At 42.7% G+C, this 19552-nt stretch overlaps 1 protein-coding gene across 18 annotated transcripts in view; it reads right to left on the bottom strand.

Annotated features, from left to right (window-relative positions):
• The window catches only part of MICU1 (mitochondrial calcium uptake 1), a 230157-nt gene that overhangs the window by 65822 nt on the left and 144783 nt on the right, over window positions 1-19552 (bottom strand). For all 18 annotated transcript variants that reach the window (XM_070057806.2, XM_089313420.1, XM_002718431.6 and 15 more), the window contains one exon: window positions 14587-14784. In XM_070057806.2, coding sequence (XP_069913907.1) covers window positions 14587-14784 — 198 coding nt within the window. The remainder of the gene's footprint in view (window positions 1-14586; window positions 14785-19552) is intronic.

Below are 19552 nucleotides of genomic sequence, written 5' to 3' on the forward strand. Positions count from 1 at the left end.
TGTCCATAAATTTCAAAGATCAGAATTTTGAAAAGTATCTGTAGCTAAAGATGGCTACACAGGAGATAAAAATAAAAAGACCTAGGCCAGCATTGTGGCCCAGTGGGCCAAGTCAGCTCTTGTAACAATGGCATCCCATGTCAGAGCATGGGTTCAAGTCCTGGCTGCTCCAGCTTCCTGCTGACATGCCTGGGAAGGCAGTGGAGATGGCCCAAGACCTTGGACCCCTGTTATCCATGTGAGAGACCAGGATGGAGTTCCGGGCTCCTGGTTTTGGCCTGGCTCTGACCTAGCTGTTGCAGCCATTTGAGGAGTGAATCAGCAGATGGAAGTGCTCTCTGCCGCCCCTCCTCCCCGCCCCTTGGCTCTGCCTTTCAAATAAAACAATAAATCTTAAAAATAAATAAATAAAAAGACCTACTCCGATACCATATCATTTTTAAAAAACTTTATTTTTATTTGAGAGGCAGAGATGGGATGGGAGGAAGGAGGGGGAGAGGGAGAAATAGTTTCCACCTGCTGTTTTACTCCAAGGCCAGCAACAGCCAGGCCTGGGCCAGGCCAAAGCCAGGAGCCCGGAACTCCACTCAGGTCTCTCCTGTGAGTGGTAGGGATCCAAGAACTTGATTCATCATCTGCTGCCTCGCAGGGTATATGCTAACAGCAAGTTGGATCAGAGGCAGATCAATCCCTGGCAATGCAATACGGATGCAGGCATCACAAACGATGGCTTAACCCACTGTGCCACAATGCCTGTCCCCTGGAGGCAAAGTTCTGTCCTTGCTTCCTCATTCTAAGTCTGATGGGGAGGATAAATGTGATCTGCCTTTAGGCTCAGCTAGGTCCTCCAGAAACCTTATATAAACGTAGATGAAGTTTCTCTCCTCTTATCCTGCCCAATTTTCATCTGTTTCTTAACGATCTTTACAGATCCAGCCTTGAGGGCACAGGGTCCCTTTACAACATGAGAACATTCAGAGGATGTATTAATTTTAGCTTGGCTTGGGACAGACGCGATAAGAAAGGTCATTCTCTCTTCTGGCTCCAGTCCCAGCATTACTCAGCACTTCCTCGCCTCTTCTCATCTCTTTTGGAACTGAACAAAGAGAAAATGAAAATTGCCCACCCTATTCTTCACGTGAAATGAATTTCAGAAAGAGAAGTAATTCCAATAATGCCACCTCTGGGCAAATTCGCCTGCCCTCCTACTTCGCAGACTGATGGACACGCCTCACTATGCACTCTCATCACACTATACATCTATCTCTAGTACTGTATTCATAACAGTGGGAAGAATTTCTGGTCAATTTATCTTGCCTTTCTATGCTTCTTGGAAGCACAAGTACTTGGGCCATGTTCTATGGCTTTCCCAGGCCATAGCAGAGAGCTGGATTGGAAGTGGAGCAGCCGGGACTTGAACCAGCGTCCCTATGTGATGCTGGCACTGGAGGCAGTGGCTTTTACTGCTACACCACAGCGTCAGCCCCCTACTCCTTTATTATGTGTGAAATTTTCGGCATGTTATTTAACCTCTATGTACCAACCCCACAGCTTTCTGAAGATCAAATGAAAGGACACATATAAAGCACTGAGAGCAGCGCCCGGCTCATGGCAAACTATTTTTATTATGTAAGGTGCACTCAAACTTTTGTTGAAATGCTTGAGACTGCTACAGGTTTACACCTAATGATGGTTGCAGGGGGAATCAGACAAGGGACCATAAACTTGCAATCAGCTTCCCAGATACCACTTTTTGTTTTACTGTATTGCATTTCAAATCTATTATAAGTTAAATGTTGTGTGTGAAACTAAAAATTTAACTATGCCTGCATGATAAATTTCAAACAAATGACCTTTGAACTTTTTGCACACTGGTAAAAAGCTCATTCATAAATTGAGAAGCATCTGAAATCTACTGAAAAACAGTTGCTAAGACTCCTTGAATGATAGATTGAGGAAAGCTTTTCACTGGAGAAAGATCAAATCTCCCTGATTTATTTATGAACTTCTTTTTCCTTGCGGCCAGTTTAAAATGAACTTAGAATGTTAAAGATATCTCATGACATGAAATTCTAGAGATTGCCAAGTATTTCAAAGGTATGCCTGGCATCATTGACTCCGGAATTGCAAAGTAATTTGCAAATCAAAGAATAATATCAATCTAACAGTTTTCTGCACTTCAGCATCAGCGTGCAAGGTCAGATTCAGAAGTGCTAAAGCCTTTTAAAAATCATGGCCACAGAACATATTTAAGAACAAAGTATCACTCTCACATTTTTATTGAGTAATTAGCAAGGCATCATAGAGGTTGCATTTAAAATGTCAAAAGAGCTTTACATCACACAGACATTCTATAGCCAGAGAATCTATAAGCCACCAATGATGGAAAATTTGTGCTAGAGGGGATAAAGGAAACTACAGATTAAATCAGACTTTGGGGGCTGGTGCTGTGGCATAGCAGGTGAAGCTGCCACCTACAGTGACAGTGTTCCATATGGGCGTGGGTTCGAGTTCTGGCTGCTCCACTTCTGATCCAGCTCCCTACTGGTGCTTATGGGAAAGCAGCAGAGGATGGCCTGAGCGTTTGGGCCCCTGTACCCACGTGGGAGACCCAGAGGAGGCTCTTGGCTCCTGGCTTCAGATTGGCTCAGTTCCGACTGTTGTGGCCATTTGGGGAGTGAACTAGCAGTGGAAGCATGCGCGCTCTCTCTCTCTCTCTGTAACTCTTTCAAATAAAAAATTAATCTTAAAAAAATTAGAGTTCAGAATTTAATTAATTTATTTTATTTTATTATTTTTTTTTTTTGACAGGCAGAGTGGACAGTGAGAGAGAGAGACAGAGAGAAAGGTCTTCCTTTGCCGTTGGTTCACCCTCCAATGGCCGCCGCAGCCGGCGCGCTGCGGCGGGTGCACTGTGCTGATCCGATGGCAGGAGCCAGGTACTTCTCCTGGTCTCCCATGGGGTGCAGGGCCCAAGCACTTGGGCCATCCTCCACTGCACTCCCTGGCCACAGCAGAGAGCTGGCCTGGAAGAGGGGCAACCGGGACAGAATCTGGCGCCCTGACCGGGATTAGAACCCGGTGTGCCGGCGCCGCATGGCGGAGGATTAGCCTAGTAAGCTGCGGCGCCGGCTATTTATTTTATTTTAGCTTACCCGGAGAGCTAACCTAGTCTCACAGGGAAAGATTTTGGACCTACTCCATGATATACAGTACAGAGAGAAAATAAAATTAGTCTCAAAGAGGGCTGATATCAAGCCATGGCTTACCAATTTAAAAAGAATTATTAAAGAAAATTAGTTTTTATCCAAATACATACATGTGTACTTTTTAAGGCAACAGTTATTTTCTTAAAACTCCATGATGTCTAAACAAAGAAAGACTATCAGGTTGGATGGATGATGTTACTGCTACAATTTATTAATTTTTAGTTGATAAATGCTTATTTGGATGTAAGAAATAAGTCACCAAAAGAAATAACCTGAAAGAATTCCAAGTCATAAAACATTTTGTATGTATTTGGAATAATGACACTGCTTAGGAGGCAAAAAATGTTTCCTGGGAGGAATGGAGACTGAGACATACCAGAGTTCTACTTTTCATCTTTACCCACAACTTGCAATATTAAACTACTGTGAGTAAGAGATTTCTTTTTGTCTGTGACAGAGTTTATAAAGGATAAAACTCTTCATGTTGACTAAGCGCTTTATGTTTCCTAGAAAAAAATGTTGCAATGAAAGAATCTTACCATTGTAATCAAATATAAAAGTAATTTTCTACAGGGACAGTCATTATTGTTACCTTTATCGTTCTTTTTAAAAAGACCATTTAAATATATACTTGGTTATAAATACCTAAAAAAGATAAGTACAAGTAACCCTTCTAATGATTTCTGGAAAATTCAAGGTGAGGGGCCGGCGCTGTGGTGCTGTGGGCTAAAGCCCTGGCCTGAAGCACCGGCATGCCAGATGGGCGCCAGTTCTAGTACTGGCTGCTCCTCTTCCGATCCAGCTCTCTGCTATGGCCTGGGAGAGCAGAAGAAGATGACCCAAGTCCTTGGGCCCCTGCACCCGTGTGGGAGACCCAGAAGAAACTCCTGGCGCAGCTCTGGCCATTGCGGCCATCTGGGGAGTGAACTAGTGGATAGAAGACCTTTCTCTTTGTCTCTACCTCTCTCTGTAACTCTGTCTTTCAAATAAATAAAAAATAAATCTTAAAAAAAAAAAGAAAATTCAAGGTGAAAGAGCTAAGAATGGGAGATCCACATTTTGTGTTGTAGAGGCAAAAATGGGAGAATAGGCTAAAGGAAATCCCACTGAATATCTCATTTGCTTATTACATTTAATTAAACTGAGTTAATTCTCATCACTGAGGTTACATACTGGAGTCACTTTCCCAGAAAACAAAATAAAAAAACCCATTCCTGAAGGGTAGGTGAGTCTACAATCACTGGAGGCACTTTTAATCATTCAGTTGTGTATATATATATGTGTGTGTATGTGTATATATATATATATATATATATATATATATAATTTTTTTTTGAAAGGCAGAGTTACAGAGAGGGACAGGCAAAGGCAAAGAGAGAGAAATCTTCTATCTACTGGCTTACTCCCCAAATGGCTGCAATGGCCAGGGCTGGGCCAGACTGAAGCTTCTTCCAGGTCTCCCATGTGGGTGCAGGGGCCCAAGAACTTAGATGATCTGCTGCTGCTCTCAGGTGCGTTAGCAGGGAGCTGGATTGGAAGTACAGCAGTCAGGAATTGAGTAGAGCAGCCAGGACCCTGGTGGCTACCTATTACACCACAGTGCCCGGACCCTATAGTTACATATTTTTCAAAACTTAATACTGAACATAAATTAAATCCTCTTCTTACTCTTATTGACAGATGAGAATAATTTGCATAGTTCTTTGTCTCTTTCTTCCTGATTGAACAAATCTAGTTAACCCCAATTTTTTTTGGGGGGGGGGGATTCATTTATTTACTTGAGAGACAGAGTTACAAAGAGGAAGAGACCGAGAGGTCTTCCAAGTGCTGATTCACTTCCCAAATGGCTGCAATGGCCGGAGCTGGACCAATTTGAAGCCAGGATCCAGGAGCCTCTTCCTGGTCTCCCATGCAGGTGCACAGGCCCAAGCACTTGGGCTATCTTCTATTGCTTTCCTAGGCTGTAACAGAAAGCTGGATTGAAAGAGAAGCAGCTGGGACTTGAACTGGTGCCCATACAGGATGCTTAACCCATAACCACAGCACTGGCATCTCAATTTTTTTTAAAGATTTATTTATTTATTTGAAAGGCAGAGTTACAGAGAGACAGAGAAAGATCTTTCATTAGCTAGTTCACTACCCAAAAGGCCCCAGTGGCCAGGGCTGGGCCAGAGTAAAGCCAGGAGCATGGGATGCCATCTAGGTCTCCCACTTGAGCATCAGGGCCCCAAACATTTGGGCCATCTTTCACTACTTTCCCAGGTGCATTACCAGGAAGCTGGATTGGAAGCGGAGCAGTTAGGACTTGAACCAGTGCTCATATGGGATGCCAGCATCATGGGGGGCAGCTTAATCTGCTGTCACAATGCCGGCCCCTCAATATTTTTGTTCCTTGAAGACTGGGAATATATGACAGTTATTGATAACCTTTGAATCACATCTTCCCCTTGGATAATTGATATTCATGCCCCCTTAAAATGTGGCACTATGATTGGTTATAAAATAAGCATGTTAACCCCAATTTACAAAAGAGATCATGTTATGGATTGCAATTCTATCAGACAGTACTTTTCAGTTCCTTTGTTTTATATTCTGGAGTTGGATTATTCCTTCTTGTATAAATTAGTTTTTGCTTTTCTTTTACATGACAGCTCCCTTTCTCCTTTCTCCCCCAAATTAAAACTAATCATACTCTTCAAAAGAAATTTCTATTACTTTTCATTTTTGACTGACATCCTACTTGTTTCAGTCTTCAGAAATTAATGAATATATTAACTGGAATTAGACTTGGCACTTGTCTCCATGGAACTCAACTCAATAGTCCTCAGCAGCTTTAGATGGAATTTTTACAAACTTCAAAACAGAGCTTTAAAACCCAACCAGGTTTTTTTTTGTTTTGTTTTGGTTTTTTTTTTTTTTTTTTTTTTTTTTGTATTTAAAAGCAAGATTTATTTAAGTCAGAGACCTCCTGGCACAGTGGTCAGGAGGGGGCTCCAAGAGAGGTAAAAATCTGAAGAGGCTGGTGGTAGTGGGATCTTTAAGCACAATTTTGGGGAAGAAAAAAAACTTGACAATCAGGTTGACATTCAGTCAGTCAGTCAAGTCAGGTTGACATTCAGTCAGTCAAGGAAAGGACAAAACCCACCAAAAGACCTGATTTGCAATCTTATCCAACCATCCATTCTTCAGGCATTCTTTTATACCCATGTGTTTTGAGTTATCAGAGGAGAAAAAAGGGTACAACAAAACAAATACATCAGAATTAAGGATATTAAAACAGGTAAAAAAAATTTGTATGGGGGTGGGCAATTAAGATAGTAATTAAGACAGCAATTAAGATAACTGTGTCCCACATGGGACAGCCTGGGTTGGATTCTAAGCTCTGGCTCCTGACTGCAGTTTCCCACCAGTGGGGACCCTGGGAGGCAGTGCTGACAGCTCAGGTAATTGGGTTCCTGCTTCCCACATGGAAGACCTGGACTGGATTCCTCGCTCCTGGCTCTGTAAGCACTTAGGCAGTTTAAAAGCAAAAGGGATCGACCTAGCTCGCTCACTCTCTCTCAAATAATTTAAGATAAATCTAATAAGTTAATGGTTCTCATGATTAAATATAATTCAAGGGCTGGCGCCACGGCTCACTGGGCTGATCCTCTACCTGCGGCACCGGCACACCGGGTTCTAGTCCCAGTTGGGGCACCGGATTCTGTCCCGGTTGCTCCTCTTCCAGTCCAGCTCCTTGCTGTGGCCCGGGAAGGCAGTGGAGGATGGCCCAAGTGCTTGGGCCCTGCACCCGCATGGAAGACCAGGGGGAAGCACCTGGCTTCTGGCTTCGGATTAGCGCAGCGCCCCGGCTGTAGCAGCCTTCTGGGGGGTAAACCAACAGAAGGAAGACCTTTCTCTCTGTCTCTCTCACTAACTCTGCCTGTCAAAAAACATAATAATAATAATTCAAGAGCTAGTTAGGATTTTATAAACAAAAGAACAGATTTTTAAGAAAAATATATATATTTTTTTAATTTGAGAGGCAGAGTTACAGAGAGAGGTCTTCTACCTGCTGGTTCACTCCTCAAAAAGCCGCAAAGGCCAGAGGTGGGCCAATCCAACGCCAAGTGCCAGGGAATTCTTTCGGGTCTCTCACATGAGTGCAGAGGCTCAAGCACTTGGGCCATCTTCCGCTGCTTTTCCAGGCCGTTGGCAGAGGGCAGGATCAGAAGAGGAACAGCGGGGACTTGAAATCAGCACTCATATGGGATGCCGGGCTGCAGGCAGAAAGGCTTAGCCTACTATGGCACAGCACCAGGCCCAGAACAGATTTCTTTTAACTTAAAAGACTCAATTTGAGCAGCAAGGGAACTGGGAAAAGGAGACTGTAGAAATTTAGCCTTTTTCTGTTCCTAATCATTTTTTTTTAAATTTTTTATTTAGAGCCTCCCTCCCCCCAAAGGCACAGAGACCTTATCTCCAACCAAAAGTAGTAACTTTAATGAGATAATGAGCAGAGAGAGTTTAGCCTAAAACACAGTGTGGAACAGACCTGAACTGGAATCCTGGCTCTATAATATAATAGTTATGTCTTTTACCTCTTTGGGTTTCAGCTTCTGAATGTGGAACATGGGTGTAATACCACCAAATCTGATAGGGTTGATGAGAATTAAAACAAAGAAGGCTTGTAATAAACGTAAAGTATCTGGCTCAGAGTGGGTACTCAGTAAATATGCATGGGCTACTCCCTGACCCTTCTGGAAACCAAATTTGCAAAGATTATTAGCATTCTCTTCAGTCTGAAAGCTACTTTGTGAGAAAAACACAGAAAAACTTTGGAACAATCAATCTCTTTTATCTGGAATTTTAGATAAGAAGATAAGCAATGAAATAAAACTTGTAAGAGACAGAATGAATGGATGAATTATAAAACCCATACAAAAGTTATTAAGATACTATTAATCACTGCTATTTTCCTCTCAGCTGTGGTGGTGAGACTGCATTTCAAACGCAGTGAGGGGAGAAATTACCCAAACTTTTAAAAGTGAAATTAAAAGTGCTTCATAAAAACAGAAATTACTGCCATTTTCCAGATGTTTTATCAGAAACTCATTTCAAAACGAAAGTTGGGGCTTCCCATCACTCAGCTGAGACAACATGTACTACATGCCCACTGCCATGGCAGAAGGCACACAGAAAAAGGTAAAAACATGCAAGGGCCGGTGCAGCAGGTTAACGGCCTGGCCTAAAGCGCCGGCATCCCATATGGGCACCGGTTCTAGTCCTGGCTGCTCCTCTTCCGATCCAGCTCTCTGCTGTGGCCTGGGAGGGCAGTACAGGATGTCCCAAGTCCTTCCTTGGGCCCCTGCACCCGCTTGGGAGACCCGGAGGAAGCTCCTGGCCCTGGCTTCAGATTAGCGCAGCTCTGGCCGTTGCGGCCAACTGGGGAGTGAACCATCGGATGGAAGACTTCTCTGTCTTTACCTTTTTCTGTAACTCTGTTTCAAATAAATAAATTAAATCTTTAAAAAAACAAAAACCAACCAAACAAAAAAATGTATACTACACAAGCCAACCGGTGTGAGGAAGGAACACAGCGTTAGTCTGACAGTGCTGCCATAAGCACACAGACTGGGAGGGAAGACAACACAGCGTTCACTTCTCCAGGGTTCTGGAGGTGGTGCTCCAGGACAAGGTGACAGCAGCGCTGGTTTCCTCTGAGGCCTCCCTCCCTGGATTACAGATGGCAGCCCTCTGGCTGCCTCTTCACACTTCCCGCTGTACATTTATATCCTGTATTTCTGCACGTCCAAATTTCCTCTTCCTATAAGGACAACTGTCAGCTTGGATTACGGCCCACCCGGATGGCCTCGATTTCACTTCATTACCTTTTAAAGGCCCTACTTCCAAATACATTCACATTCTGAGGTCCTGTGATTTCAGATTCAACATGGGAATCTGGGGGGAATAAATTCAGCCCCTAACAAAGGTCATCTCAAGCACTGCTCTGTTTTACAAATGAGAACTCAGGCTCCAAGACACATCGAATGTTACACAGCCAGTGAGTGGCAGAACCAAAATTTTAACCAAGGTATCATTAGCACTAAAGATTATGCTTTTTCTGCTATTTCTTTTCTTTTTTCTTTTCTTTTTTTGACAGGCAGAGTTAGACAGTGAGAAAGAGAGAGACAAGAGACAAAGGTCTTCCTTCCGTTGGTTCACCCCCAAAACGGCCGCTACGGCCAGTGCGCTGTGCCGATCCGAAGCCAGGAGCCAGGTGCTTCTCCTGGTCTCCCATGCGGGTGCAGGGCCCAAGCACCTGGGCCATCGTCCACTGCACTCCCGGGCCACAGCAGAGAGCTGGCCTGGAAGAGGGGCAACCGGGACTAGAACCTGGGGTTCTGGCACCGCATGGGGAGGCTTAGCCTAGTGAGCCGCGGCACCGCCCCTTTTTCTGCTATTTCTACTTCTTCAAAGAAATACAAATCTAGTTGGGAAGACACAGTACTGAGTGATGAGAATTTAAATAAGGATCTATGGATACACAAGTACATATTCACTAGACTTGTGCCATTACTTAGAAAGAATTCAGGATTAATAACCACTTATAGAACGCTTACTATTTATTACGTTAGTTTGTTTCAAAAAAGAGTTTATAAGTCCTCTCATATGAAGAGTTGTTTACTGGTAATTAGAGAGTCTTGGTCAAATGCTTACAGGTAATCCTAAACCAATGTCAAACATAAGGGAGCCTTCTAGAATGAGTTTCTTAGATAAACTGCCTTTTATTTCTTTTTTCTTCTGCATGTGGATGTATGCTATATGCAAATGACACATGTATAAAATCTCTCATCTGCTGTGTAACTTTTTACCTCATTGGCAATCTATATAGCATGTTAATGAGCTTTCAGTTGTACTTGATCTCAGAATACAAGGTAAAAATCCTATGAACTATCTCTAAACTCCTGGAATGAGTACTGGGCCACATTGTGGTCAGAATGGCACCTACTCAGCCTGTTGGTTGACCTCATATTTGCTCTTCAAAGTTTGTTAAAAGTACTATCCTACTGTGTGCTTTATTTTATTTTATTTTTTTTTTTATTTTTTTGACAGGCAGAGTGGACAGTGAGAGAGAGAGAGACAGAGAGAAAGGTCTTCCTTTGCCATTGGTTCACCCTCCAATGGCCGCCGCGGTCGGTGCGCTGCGGCCGGCGCACCGCGCTGATCCGATGGCAGGAGCCAGGAGCCAGGTGCTTTTCCTGGTCTCCCATGGGGTGCAGGGCCCAAGCACCTGGGCCATCCTCCACTGCACTCCCTGGCCACAGCAGAGAGCTGGCCTGGAAGAGGGGCAACCGGGACAGAATCCGGCGCCCCAACCGGGACTAGAACCCGGTGTGCCGGCGCCGCAAGGTGGAGGATTAGCCTAGTGAGCCGCGGCGCCGGCCTGTGCTTTATTCTGTAACTACATCTTATGGACCTCTAGGTTAAATTGTAATTATATAATTTATAAGTTAATTGATATTGTTGGATGACGCTATAATGTTTCCAAAGATGGCCAGTCTGGGTATGCATACTTGGGGACCGTGGCATACGACCTGAAGCAGAATACACCACAACTCTTACACAGCAATTGTTGGACAAGACCTACTCCTTTTATACTCTGAGAAATATATGGGAATATTCCTATAAGGATGCAAACTTCACAAAGTTAAGTTTGTATACTTACATATATATTTTTTATTATAGCATCTTTGAGAGCACTTCAAAAAGTTCAGGGAAAACTGAATTAAAAGATGTTTGTTTTGGTGTAAGAACTTTGAAATCCTTACATAAACTTCATAAAGTACATGAAAACTGCATATTATGAAAAAAAAAACACAAAAATTCCAAAATTCCTTAAATTTTCATTTCCATTTTTCCACATTTTCAAGTATCCCTTTATTTTATATATAAAAATACCCAGTCCAACATAAAACAATGGACAAAACACAATTTCCTTAGAGTGAAAATATAGGTCAAACATTTCTAGCCCCAAACTCTATAACCTGGGGCCTGCACTGTGGCACTATCAATGCTGATGCCGGCATACCATATTGGAGCATCAGTCAGAGTCCCAGCAGCCCTGCTTCCAAATCAGCTCCCTGCTAGTGTGCCTGGGAAAGCAGCTGAAGATGGCTCCTGCCACCCATGTGGGAGACCCAGATGGAATTCCTGGTTCCTGGCTTCAGCCTGGGCCATCCTGGCTGTTGTGGCCATTTGGGTTTGGAGCAGTGGTTAGAAGATCTCGTCCTCTGTCTCCCTCTCTGTCACTCTGCCTTTCAAAACACACACACAAACTAGAATCTAAAATGTTTCAAAATCCCAAACTTGTTGAGCACTGATGGGATGAAAGAAGTGGAAAACTCCACACCTGATTGCCTGTGATGGGTTGGAGTCAAAATGCAGGTGCACTAAAAATATTACATAAAATTACCTTAAGGTAATGTGCGTAAAGTATACATGAAACCTAAATGAATTTCATGTTTAGACCCGAGTCCCATCTCCAATATATCTCATCATGTATATGCAAATATTCCAAAATCCCAAGCAATCTGAAATCTGAAATGCTGGTATCAATTACTTCAGATAATGTGATAACATTAAGATTTTTAAATAAACTTCTAAAAGCCTAATGCTTAAATGCTGTTAGACATATAATCATTCTGTGAACTTTTATTTTTTTAAAAGATCTATTTTTATTTACCTGAAGGTCAGAGTTACAGAGAGAGAGATAGAGACAGATATAGAGAGAGGGGGAGAGAGATCATCCATCTGCTGGTTCACTCCCCAGATGGGATCACACTTAGACCAGGGCTGGACCAGGCTGAAGCCAGGAGCCAGGAGCCTCCTCCAGATCTCCCAAGTGGGTGGCAGGGACCCAAGGATTTGGGCCATCTTCTGCTGCTTTCCCAGGTGCATTAGCAGGGAGCTGGATTGGAAGTAGAGCAACTGGGACTTGAACCAGTGCCATATGGGGTTCTGGCACTGCAGACTGTGGTTTATCTCACTGGGCCACAGTGCTGGCTCCAGTAAACTTTTATTTTGAGGCTGATTATCTCCTATGGTTTAATGTGGCAAGGTAACTGGCAAGAACCAGAGTATTGTGGTTATCCTGGAGAGAAAGCTCTCTGTGTATAACCAGACAAAAACAAAGCTTCAGCTAACTAGAATACTAAGAAACTGAGGTTTTCTGGTTGCTTTATGATTACTCTTGTGGTTAATGAAGAGCTGACCCAATAATCAGGTTTGCTTCAATTATTGTTGAATTCTTTTGGCACAGTTAGCTAGGCTGATGTATCACACTGCTCTGCACGCAGCGGAGACAAGCTGCTGAAACGCACCCACTTGGCCCCTTTCCTGATACTTCCTTAGCTTCGGGTCTGCACTAGACAGAGGAAGTTACCTACCCGCCAGCGCTGAGGGAACTGGGACGGGGAGCTGTGGAGCCGCTCAACGCAGGCAGCATTCACTGACTTCCGTATCCACGCAGCACCTGCCACCATCAGGAGGCTACAAGCGCCTCCACAAGAAGCTCTGGAACAACTGCAGAACTCCATTATTTGAGTTATTTTTGGAGGTAAATTCTTAAATTATTTTTTTAATGATTTCTTTATTTGAAAGTCAGTGTTATACAGAGAGAGGAGAAGCAGAGAGAGAGAGAGAGAGAGAGACAGAGACAGAGAAAGAGAGAAAGTCTTCCATCCGCTGGTTCACTCCCCAATTGGCTGCAATGGCTGGAGCTGGGCCGATCCAAAGCCAGGAGCCAGGAGCTTCTTCCAGGTCTCCCATGTGGGTGCAGGGGCCCAAGGACTTGGGCCACCCTCTACTGCTTTCCCAGGCTACAGCAGAGAGCTGGATCAGAAGAGGAGCAGCCAGGACTCGAACCGGCGCTGATATGGGATGCCAGCACTGCAGGCAGCAGTTTCACCCATTATGCCACAGCGCCAGCCCCTCGAGTATAAATTATATCATTTTCAAAAATCAATTATAAAAGCACATTTAAGGTTTGATGTGACCCTTCCTATTACTAGTCTTTCTGCTTTTCTCCTAGAGTGTGAACACTGAACAGCATTCTTATGGATAACTGGAATTTGGCTGTAATTTTTCAAACTGTCTCAACTCAGTCAGGGGGGTGGAAAAGGTGTGATCAGTGCATCAGAATCTCGGGGAAAGAAGGAAGAGCAGATAAAAGTGGAAAACATGGTTTAAAAACAAACTAGAGGGCCAGCACTGTGGTGTAGTTGGTAAAGCCGCTGCCTGCAGCACTACCGCAGCCATATGGGACTGGTTCAAGACCTGGCTGGCTGCTCCACTTTCCATCCAGCTCCCTGTTAATGTGTCTGGGAAGGCAGTCGAAGATGGCCCAAGGGTTTGGACCCTTGACCCATGTGGAAGACCCAAAGGAAGCTCCTGGCTCTTGGCCTTGGCCTGGCCCAGCTCCGGCTGTTATGGCTATTTGGGGAGTCAACCAGCGGATGGAAGCTCACTCTGTAATTCTGCCTTTTAAGTAAATAAAATAAATATTTAAAAACAAGACAAAGTAGCACTCTCTTCCAATGTTTTCTGGTGTTTTTAGTCACAGTATGTAATGGAAATTTCAAACAGTATTAAAGTAGGGCATCTATTGAAACAAAAGAAGAGGTTGAAAAATACCCACATAAAGAGAATATTTTAAAATATCAAGAAATTAAAAACCTCGTTTTTTGTGTCCAGACATAAGTATATATACACATCGATGCAGTTGATGAACGTTTTGAATTGAACAGAACCAACAGCCAATTAACCTCAAATGCACTTAATTCAACACACATGGAGAAAATACTGAAAATACTAATACTCTTAAAGAGCTGTGTCCAGGGACCAAATAGCATGAAGGTCTAAAAGCGGAAAAGTAAACTCATCATTCCCCAAACACAGGAAGATCCCTTTCCAACTTCAAGCATACGTATTCTGACATTTTGTGTTTCCAGCTGTTGGTATTCATAAACTTTGATAGAAAGGCTTACATATTATTCCCCAATCCTCCCATCCCCCATCACCTTCTAGTGTCTTTCACACTTTAACAAAACCGGGGAGATCTGCTCAGGCTGAGAACCGCTCAGCCCCCGGAACCTCTTCCCTCCGCCGGGGCATCCAAAGGCATCTAAGCTTTTCAATTTAGACGTTGTTGGCTCCCTGTTCCAGAGTCTCATTACTCCTTGACATTTTCACAGAACGTGTTATTACCTACCTGCTGTCACTGATAAGGTTCAAACCAATCAGGCTGCACAGCAGGAGGGAGATGAATGAATGCCTATAGCACAGGCCCGCCTAAGTGTATACGTGCTAGATCTCCTGAAGTCTCAGGACCACCTACCTCTAGCTTGAGAACATCATGCTGAAGTTTACGTTGAAATTCGAGGAAGTTTTTGATTGTCAGTTTCCCCTTGAGATCAGCTCCAAAAAAGTAGGTTGTGAGGGCTGAACACAAGCCAGACTTGAGGGTGTTACCAGTGGTAGAGCGGTCCCGGTGGCGCATCCCCATGCTGGTTTGGGAGCGAATGATGCTCTGGACCTAAAACAGAATCAAACCCCCATCCAGAAAAACATTACAAAGTGAAAGGATATAGAAAAGTAAGAATAACAATTCTTATTTACTATTTGCCTACACGGTTTAAACAGTACAGTGTAAACATGAAGGATTCTATGGCAGAGACTGGCCAGCTGTTTCCCTAACTCATTTCCTCTTCTTCCTGGGTACCAGCAGACTTTATTACACAGTCTGCTCTGTGATGATATATGGTTACAGAGCCCAGTTCTAGCCACCAGAATGCAAGTGGAAGTCATATGTCACGTTAGGCCTTGCCCATACAAACCATCTAAGTATGGTTATCCAAGCTCTTTCTATCTGGGAAGCCATATGAGGCTGGCAGAGTCACAAGACGTAAAGAGCCTTGGTCCCTGAATGAATGCTTAGAGACTGTTTATCCGTCACTCATTTTAAACTTTATGGGGGTGAATAAACAAATTCCTATTGTGTTTTGCTACTGAAATGCTAAAGGTGTTTTATAAACAGTTTAAATCATGTATTTGTCCAAGAATTTTACCTCATCAGTAATCTATTTCATTAAATGCAATGCCCTTGGAAAGCCAAAACACTGTGGCAGAAAATGGCCTACATGAAAGATCTCTGTGAATGAGATCCCAGCGGAAAGAAAGGGGCATCAAAGAAGGAGGTAACTTTCTCTGAAGGGAGGAGAGAACTTCCACTTTGCTTTTGGCCTTATCTAAATACTGACGGAATCTGTGGACTCAAAAGTTTTCCATAGCCTTGGCAGCTCATGACAAGAGCCTCACGTGATCACTGACGTCATAAACAAGAGGGTCAATTGTTAAATCAACAACAGGAGTCACTGTGCACTTGCTCCCCATGGAAGACTTCTGTCCTTAATGAGTTGTACTATGAGAATTAACGGTAAAACTAGTCTTCAAACTGTACTTTATGCTTTGTGTGTCTGTGTGGGTGCAAACTATTAAAATCTTTACTTAATAAAGAGTTGGCCTTCTGTATATAAAGCTAATTAAAATGAATCTCAATGAAGAATGGGATGGGAGAGGGAGTGGGGGTGGGAGGGTGGGTATTGTTCGGAAAAACTGCTATATTCCAAAATCTATACCTATGAAATTTATATTTATTAAATAAAAACAGTCTTTAGAAAACAACATTTCCAAGAAATAAAGATGAGGAAATAAAAAAAATGCAATGCTCTTATATGTTCCTAATTTGTTGAGTAATCGTTGAGCATATAATAGTATGATGAAGTAGAAAGAGCAAAAGCCTTGTGGTCAGGAAAGACCTTTTCAAATGCAGAAATTACTGGTCATGTCTACATGGGCAAGCTACTCAGCCCTTCTGACTCAGTTTCTTTTGATAAAATGGGAACAGAACTTTTTGTATTAACGGGGTGGTTGTGAGAATGAGAGATAATGCATGTATGCTAATATCCTTAAAGAGTCTTCCATGGAAAGAACATTCAACATATCACAGTTGTTATTACCATTTTGATTAGGCACATCATCATATATCACTCTGATTTAAGCAAAACCCATCACTGCCTTTCAGACTAACATAACGCTGAGATCCCATTAATAAAGATCAATGGTACACTATATTGTTAAAATGTTAAGAATTTCCTTCCCACAAGAACATTATATTAATTATAAGAATAAGAGAGCAAGGAGATATTTCAAAAAATTTTTTAACTTTTATTTAGTAAATATAAATTTCCAAAGTATAGTTTATGGATTACAATGGCTTTTTCCCCCCCATAACTTCCCTCCCACCCACAACCCTCCCATCTCCCACTCCCTCTCCCATTCCATTCACATCAAGATTCATTTTCAATTATCTTTATAAACAGAAGTTCAATTTAGTATATATTAAGTAAAGATTTCATCAGTTTGCCCCCACACAGAATACAAAGTGCAAAATACTGTTTGAGTACTAGTCATAGCATTAATTCACATTGAACTACACATTAAGGACAGAGATCCTACATGAGGAGTAAGTGCACAGTGACTCCTGTTGTTGACTTAACAAATTAACACTCTTGTTTAAGGTGTCAGCAATCTCCCCAGGCTCTAGTCATGAGTTGCCAAGACCATGGAAGGCCCCTGAGCTCGCTGACTTTGATCTTGTTTCAACAAGGCCACAGTCAAAGTGGAAGTTCTCTCCTCCCTTCAGAGAAAGGTACCTCCTTCTTTGATGGCCCATTCTTTCTACTGGGATCTCACTTGCAGAGATCTTTCATTTAGGTTTTTTTTTTTTTTTTTTTTTTTTTGCCAGAATATCTTGGCTTTCCATGCCTATAATACACTCATAGGCTCTTCAGCCAGATCTGAATATCTTAAGGGCTGATTCTGAGGCCAGAGTTCTTATTAGGCCATCTGCCATTCTATGGGTCTGCTGTGTACCCCGTTTCCCATGTTGGATTGTTCTCTCCCTTTTTAATTCTATCAGTTAGTATTAGCAGACACTAGTCTTGTTTATGTGATCCCTTTGACTCTTAGACCTACCATTATGATCAATTGTGAACTGAAATTGATCACTTGGAATAGTGAGATGGCATTGGTACCTGCCACCTTGATGGGACTGAATTGGAATCCCCTGGCACGTTTCTAACTCTACCATTTGGGGCAAGTCAGCTTGAGCATGTCCCAAATTGTACATCTTCTCCCTCTCTTAATCCCACTCTTATATTTAACAGAAATCACTTTTCCGTTAAATTTAAACACCTAAGAATAATTGTGTGTTAATTACAGAGTTCAACCAATAGTATTAAGTAGAACAAAAAAATACTAAAAGGGATAAAGTATTAAGTTGTACATCATCAGTCAGGACAAGGGCTGATCAAGTCACTGTTTCTCATTGTGTCCATTTCACTTCAACAGGTTTCCTTTTAGGTGCTCGGTTAGTTGCCACTGATCAGGGAGAACATATGATATTTGTCCCTTTGGGACTGGCTTATTTCACTCAGCATGATGTTTTCCAGATTCCTCCATTTTGTTGCAAATGATCAGATTTCATTGTTTTTTACTGCTGTATAGTATTCTATAGAGTACATGTTCCATAACTTCTTTGGATAAAGAGTTATGGCATATTCTTTTTAAAATCTTTTAAGTTCCTCATATTAATGGTTACCATTTAAAAATGTATTTAGTTATTGTCAGAGATGGGGGCGGGGAGAGAGAATGTGAGAGACAGAGACAAAGACAGGACTCTCACTCACGGGTTTAATCCTCAAATAACCACAAATGGCAAGTGCTAAGCCAGGTCAAAGCCAGGAGCTGGGAACTCAATTTAAGTCTCCAAGTGGGAGGCAGGGACCCAATTATTTGGGCCATAATCTGTTGCCTTTTTGGGTCTGCATCAGCAGGAAGCAGGAACTGGAAATGGAGCCAGGGACTCTGATACAGGGTGCAAGCATCCCAACAAATGTTTTAACTTCTAGGCCAAATCGTGCCCCAATTTTGGGATAATCTTTTTTTTCTTTTTTTAATTTTTATGTATTTATTTGAGACGTAGCACCACAGAGAGGGAGAGACAGAGATCTTCCATTCACTGGTTCACTCCCTACATGGCTGCCAGTGGCTGGAGCTGGGCCCATCTGAAGCCAGGAGCCAGGAGCTTCCCCTGGGTCTCCCACACCAGTGTAGGGCCCCAAGTAGTTGGGCCATCCTTCACTGGCCATCAGCAGGGAACTGGATTGGAAGTGGTGCAGCTGAACATGAAGTGGTACCAATATGGGATGGCGGTGATGCAAGCAGAGGCTTTACCCACTATGCCATAGTGCTGGCCTAAGGAAGCTTTTTTTTTTTTTTTTTTAAAGGATTTATGTGTTTATTTGAAAGACAGTGTTACAAAGTGAAGGACACATACACACACACTGTTTACTCTTCAAATGGCCATAATGGCTTGGGCTGTGCCAGGCCGAAGCCAGGAGCCAGGAGCTTCTTCGAGGTCTCCCACATGGGTGCAGGGGTCCAGGGACTTGGGCCATCTTCTGCTGTTTTCCTAGGTACACTAGCAGTAAGCTAGACTGGAAGTAGAGTGGCCAGGACAGGAACCAGCGCCCATGTGGGATGCTGGCACTGAAGGCTGCAGCTTAACCCCTGTGTCACAATGCTGGTCCCATTTTGGGATATTCTTATAGCAAAAGTTCTAAAGGAAGCAGTGAAGTATACCTAAAAGAATGTGGGTTTTGAAGTGTCAAAGGTGAAAAGAGTTAGAGATGAAGGCTTTGCAATGAACAATCTACTGTAGGCAGTATCTCAGTAAGAATGCACCATCATTCTGTAGGTCAAACTGTGCGCTATGAAGAACAAACAACTCTGGCTCTACAGGATGGAACAATAAAACTGAAAGACACTTCACGGGCAATCTGGAGACATGGGGTCTGATTTTGATATTCTGTAGTGAAAGCAGAATTGAGGCAGGTTTGAGCCTTTATTTTTCCACAGGAAAAATGCAAAGTTACAGTATATTATCTCTAAGGCTTCATATAACCTAAGTTATTATCATAAATAGTGTAGCTATGACTTTTTTCCTGCGGTCATTTTATATCAATGTAAATAAAATTAGTTGATGTTTATGTCTCATGCATGTGAAGACTTCCAAGACAGGTATATAATGAAATTTACAGTTATTTAAATTGAAGATCTCAAGACTTTAAGTTGAAATACAAGAAAATCAGAAGCTAAGATTAGAATGTACCCCATCCCTCTCCCCCATATTCATGTGCTGAAATTAGGTTGGCAATGTGGCAGCAGTAACAGGGAGGGAA

This window comes from Oryctolagus cuniculus, chromosome 15, assembly GCF_051225735.1.
Source record: "Oryctolagus cuniculus isolate XC-2025 breed Fujian yellow rabbit chromosome 15, ASM5122573v1, whole genome shotgun sequence".
Lineage (NCBI taxonomy): Eukaryota > Metazoa > Chordata > Mammalia > Lagomorpha > Leporidae > Oryctolagus > Oryctolagus cuniculus.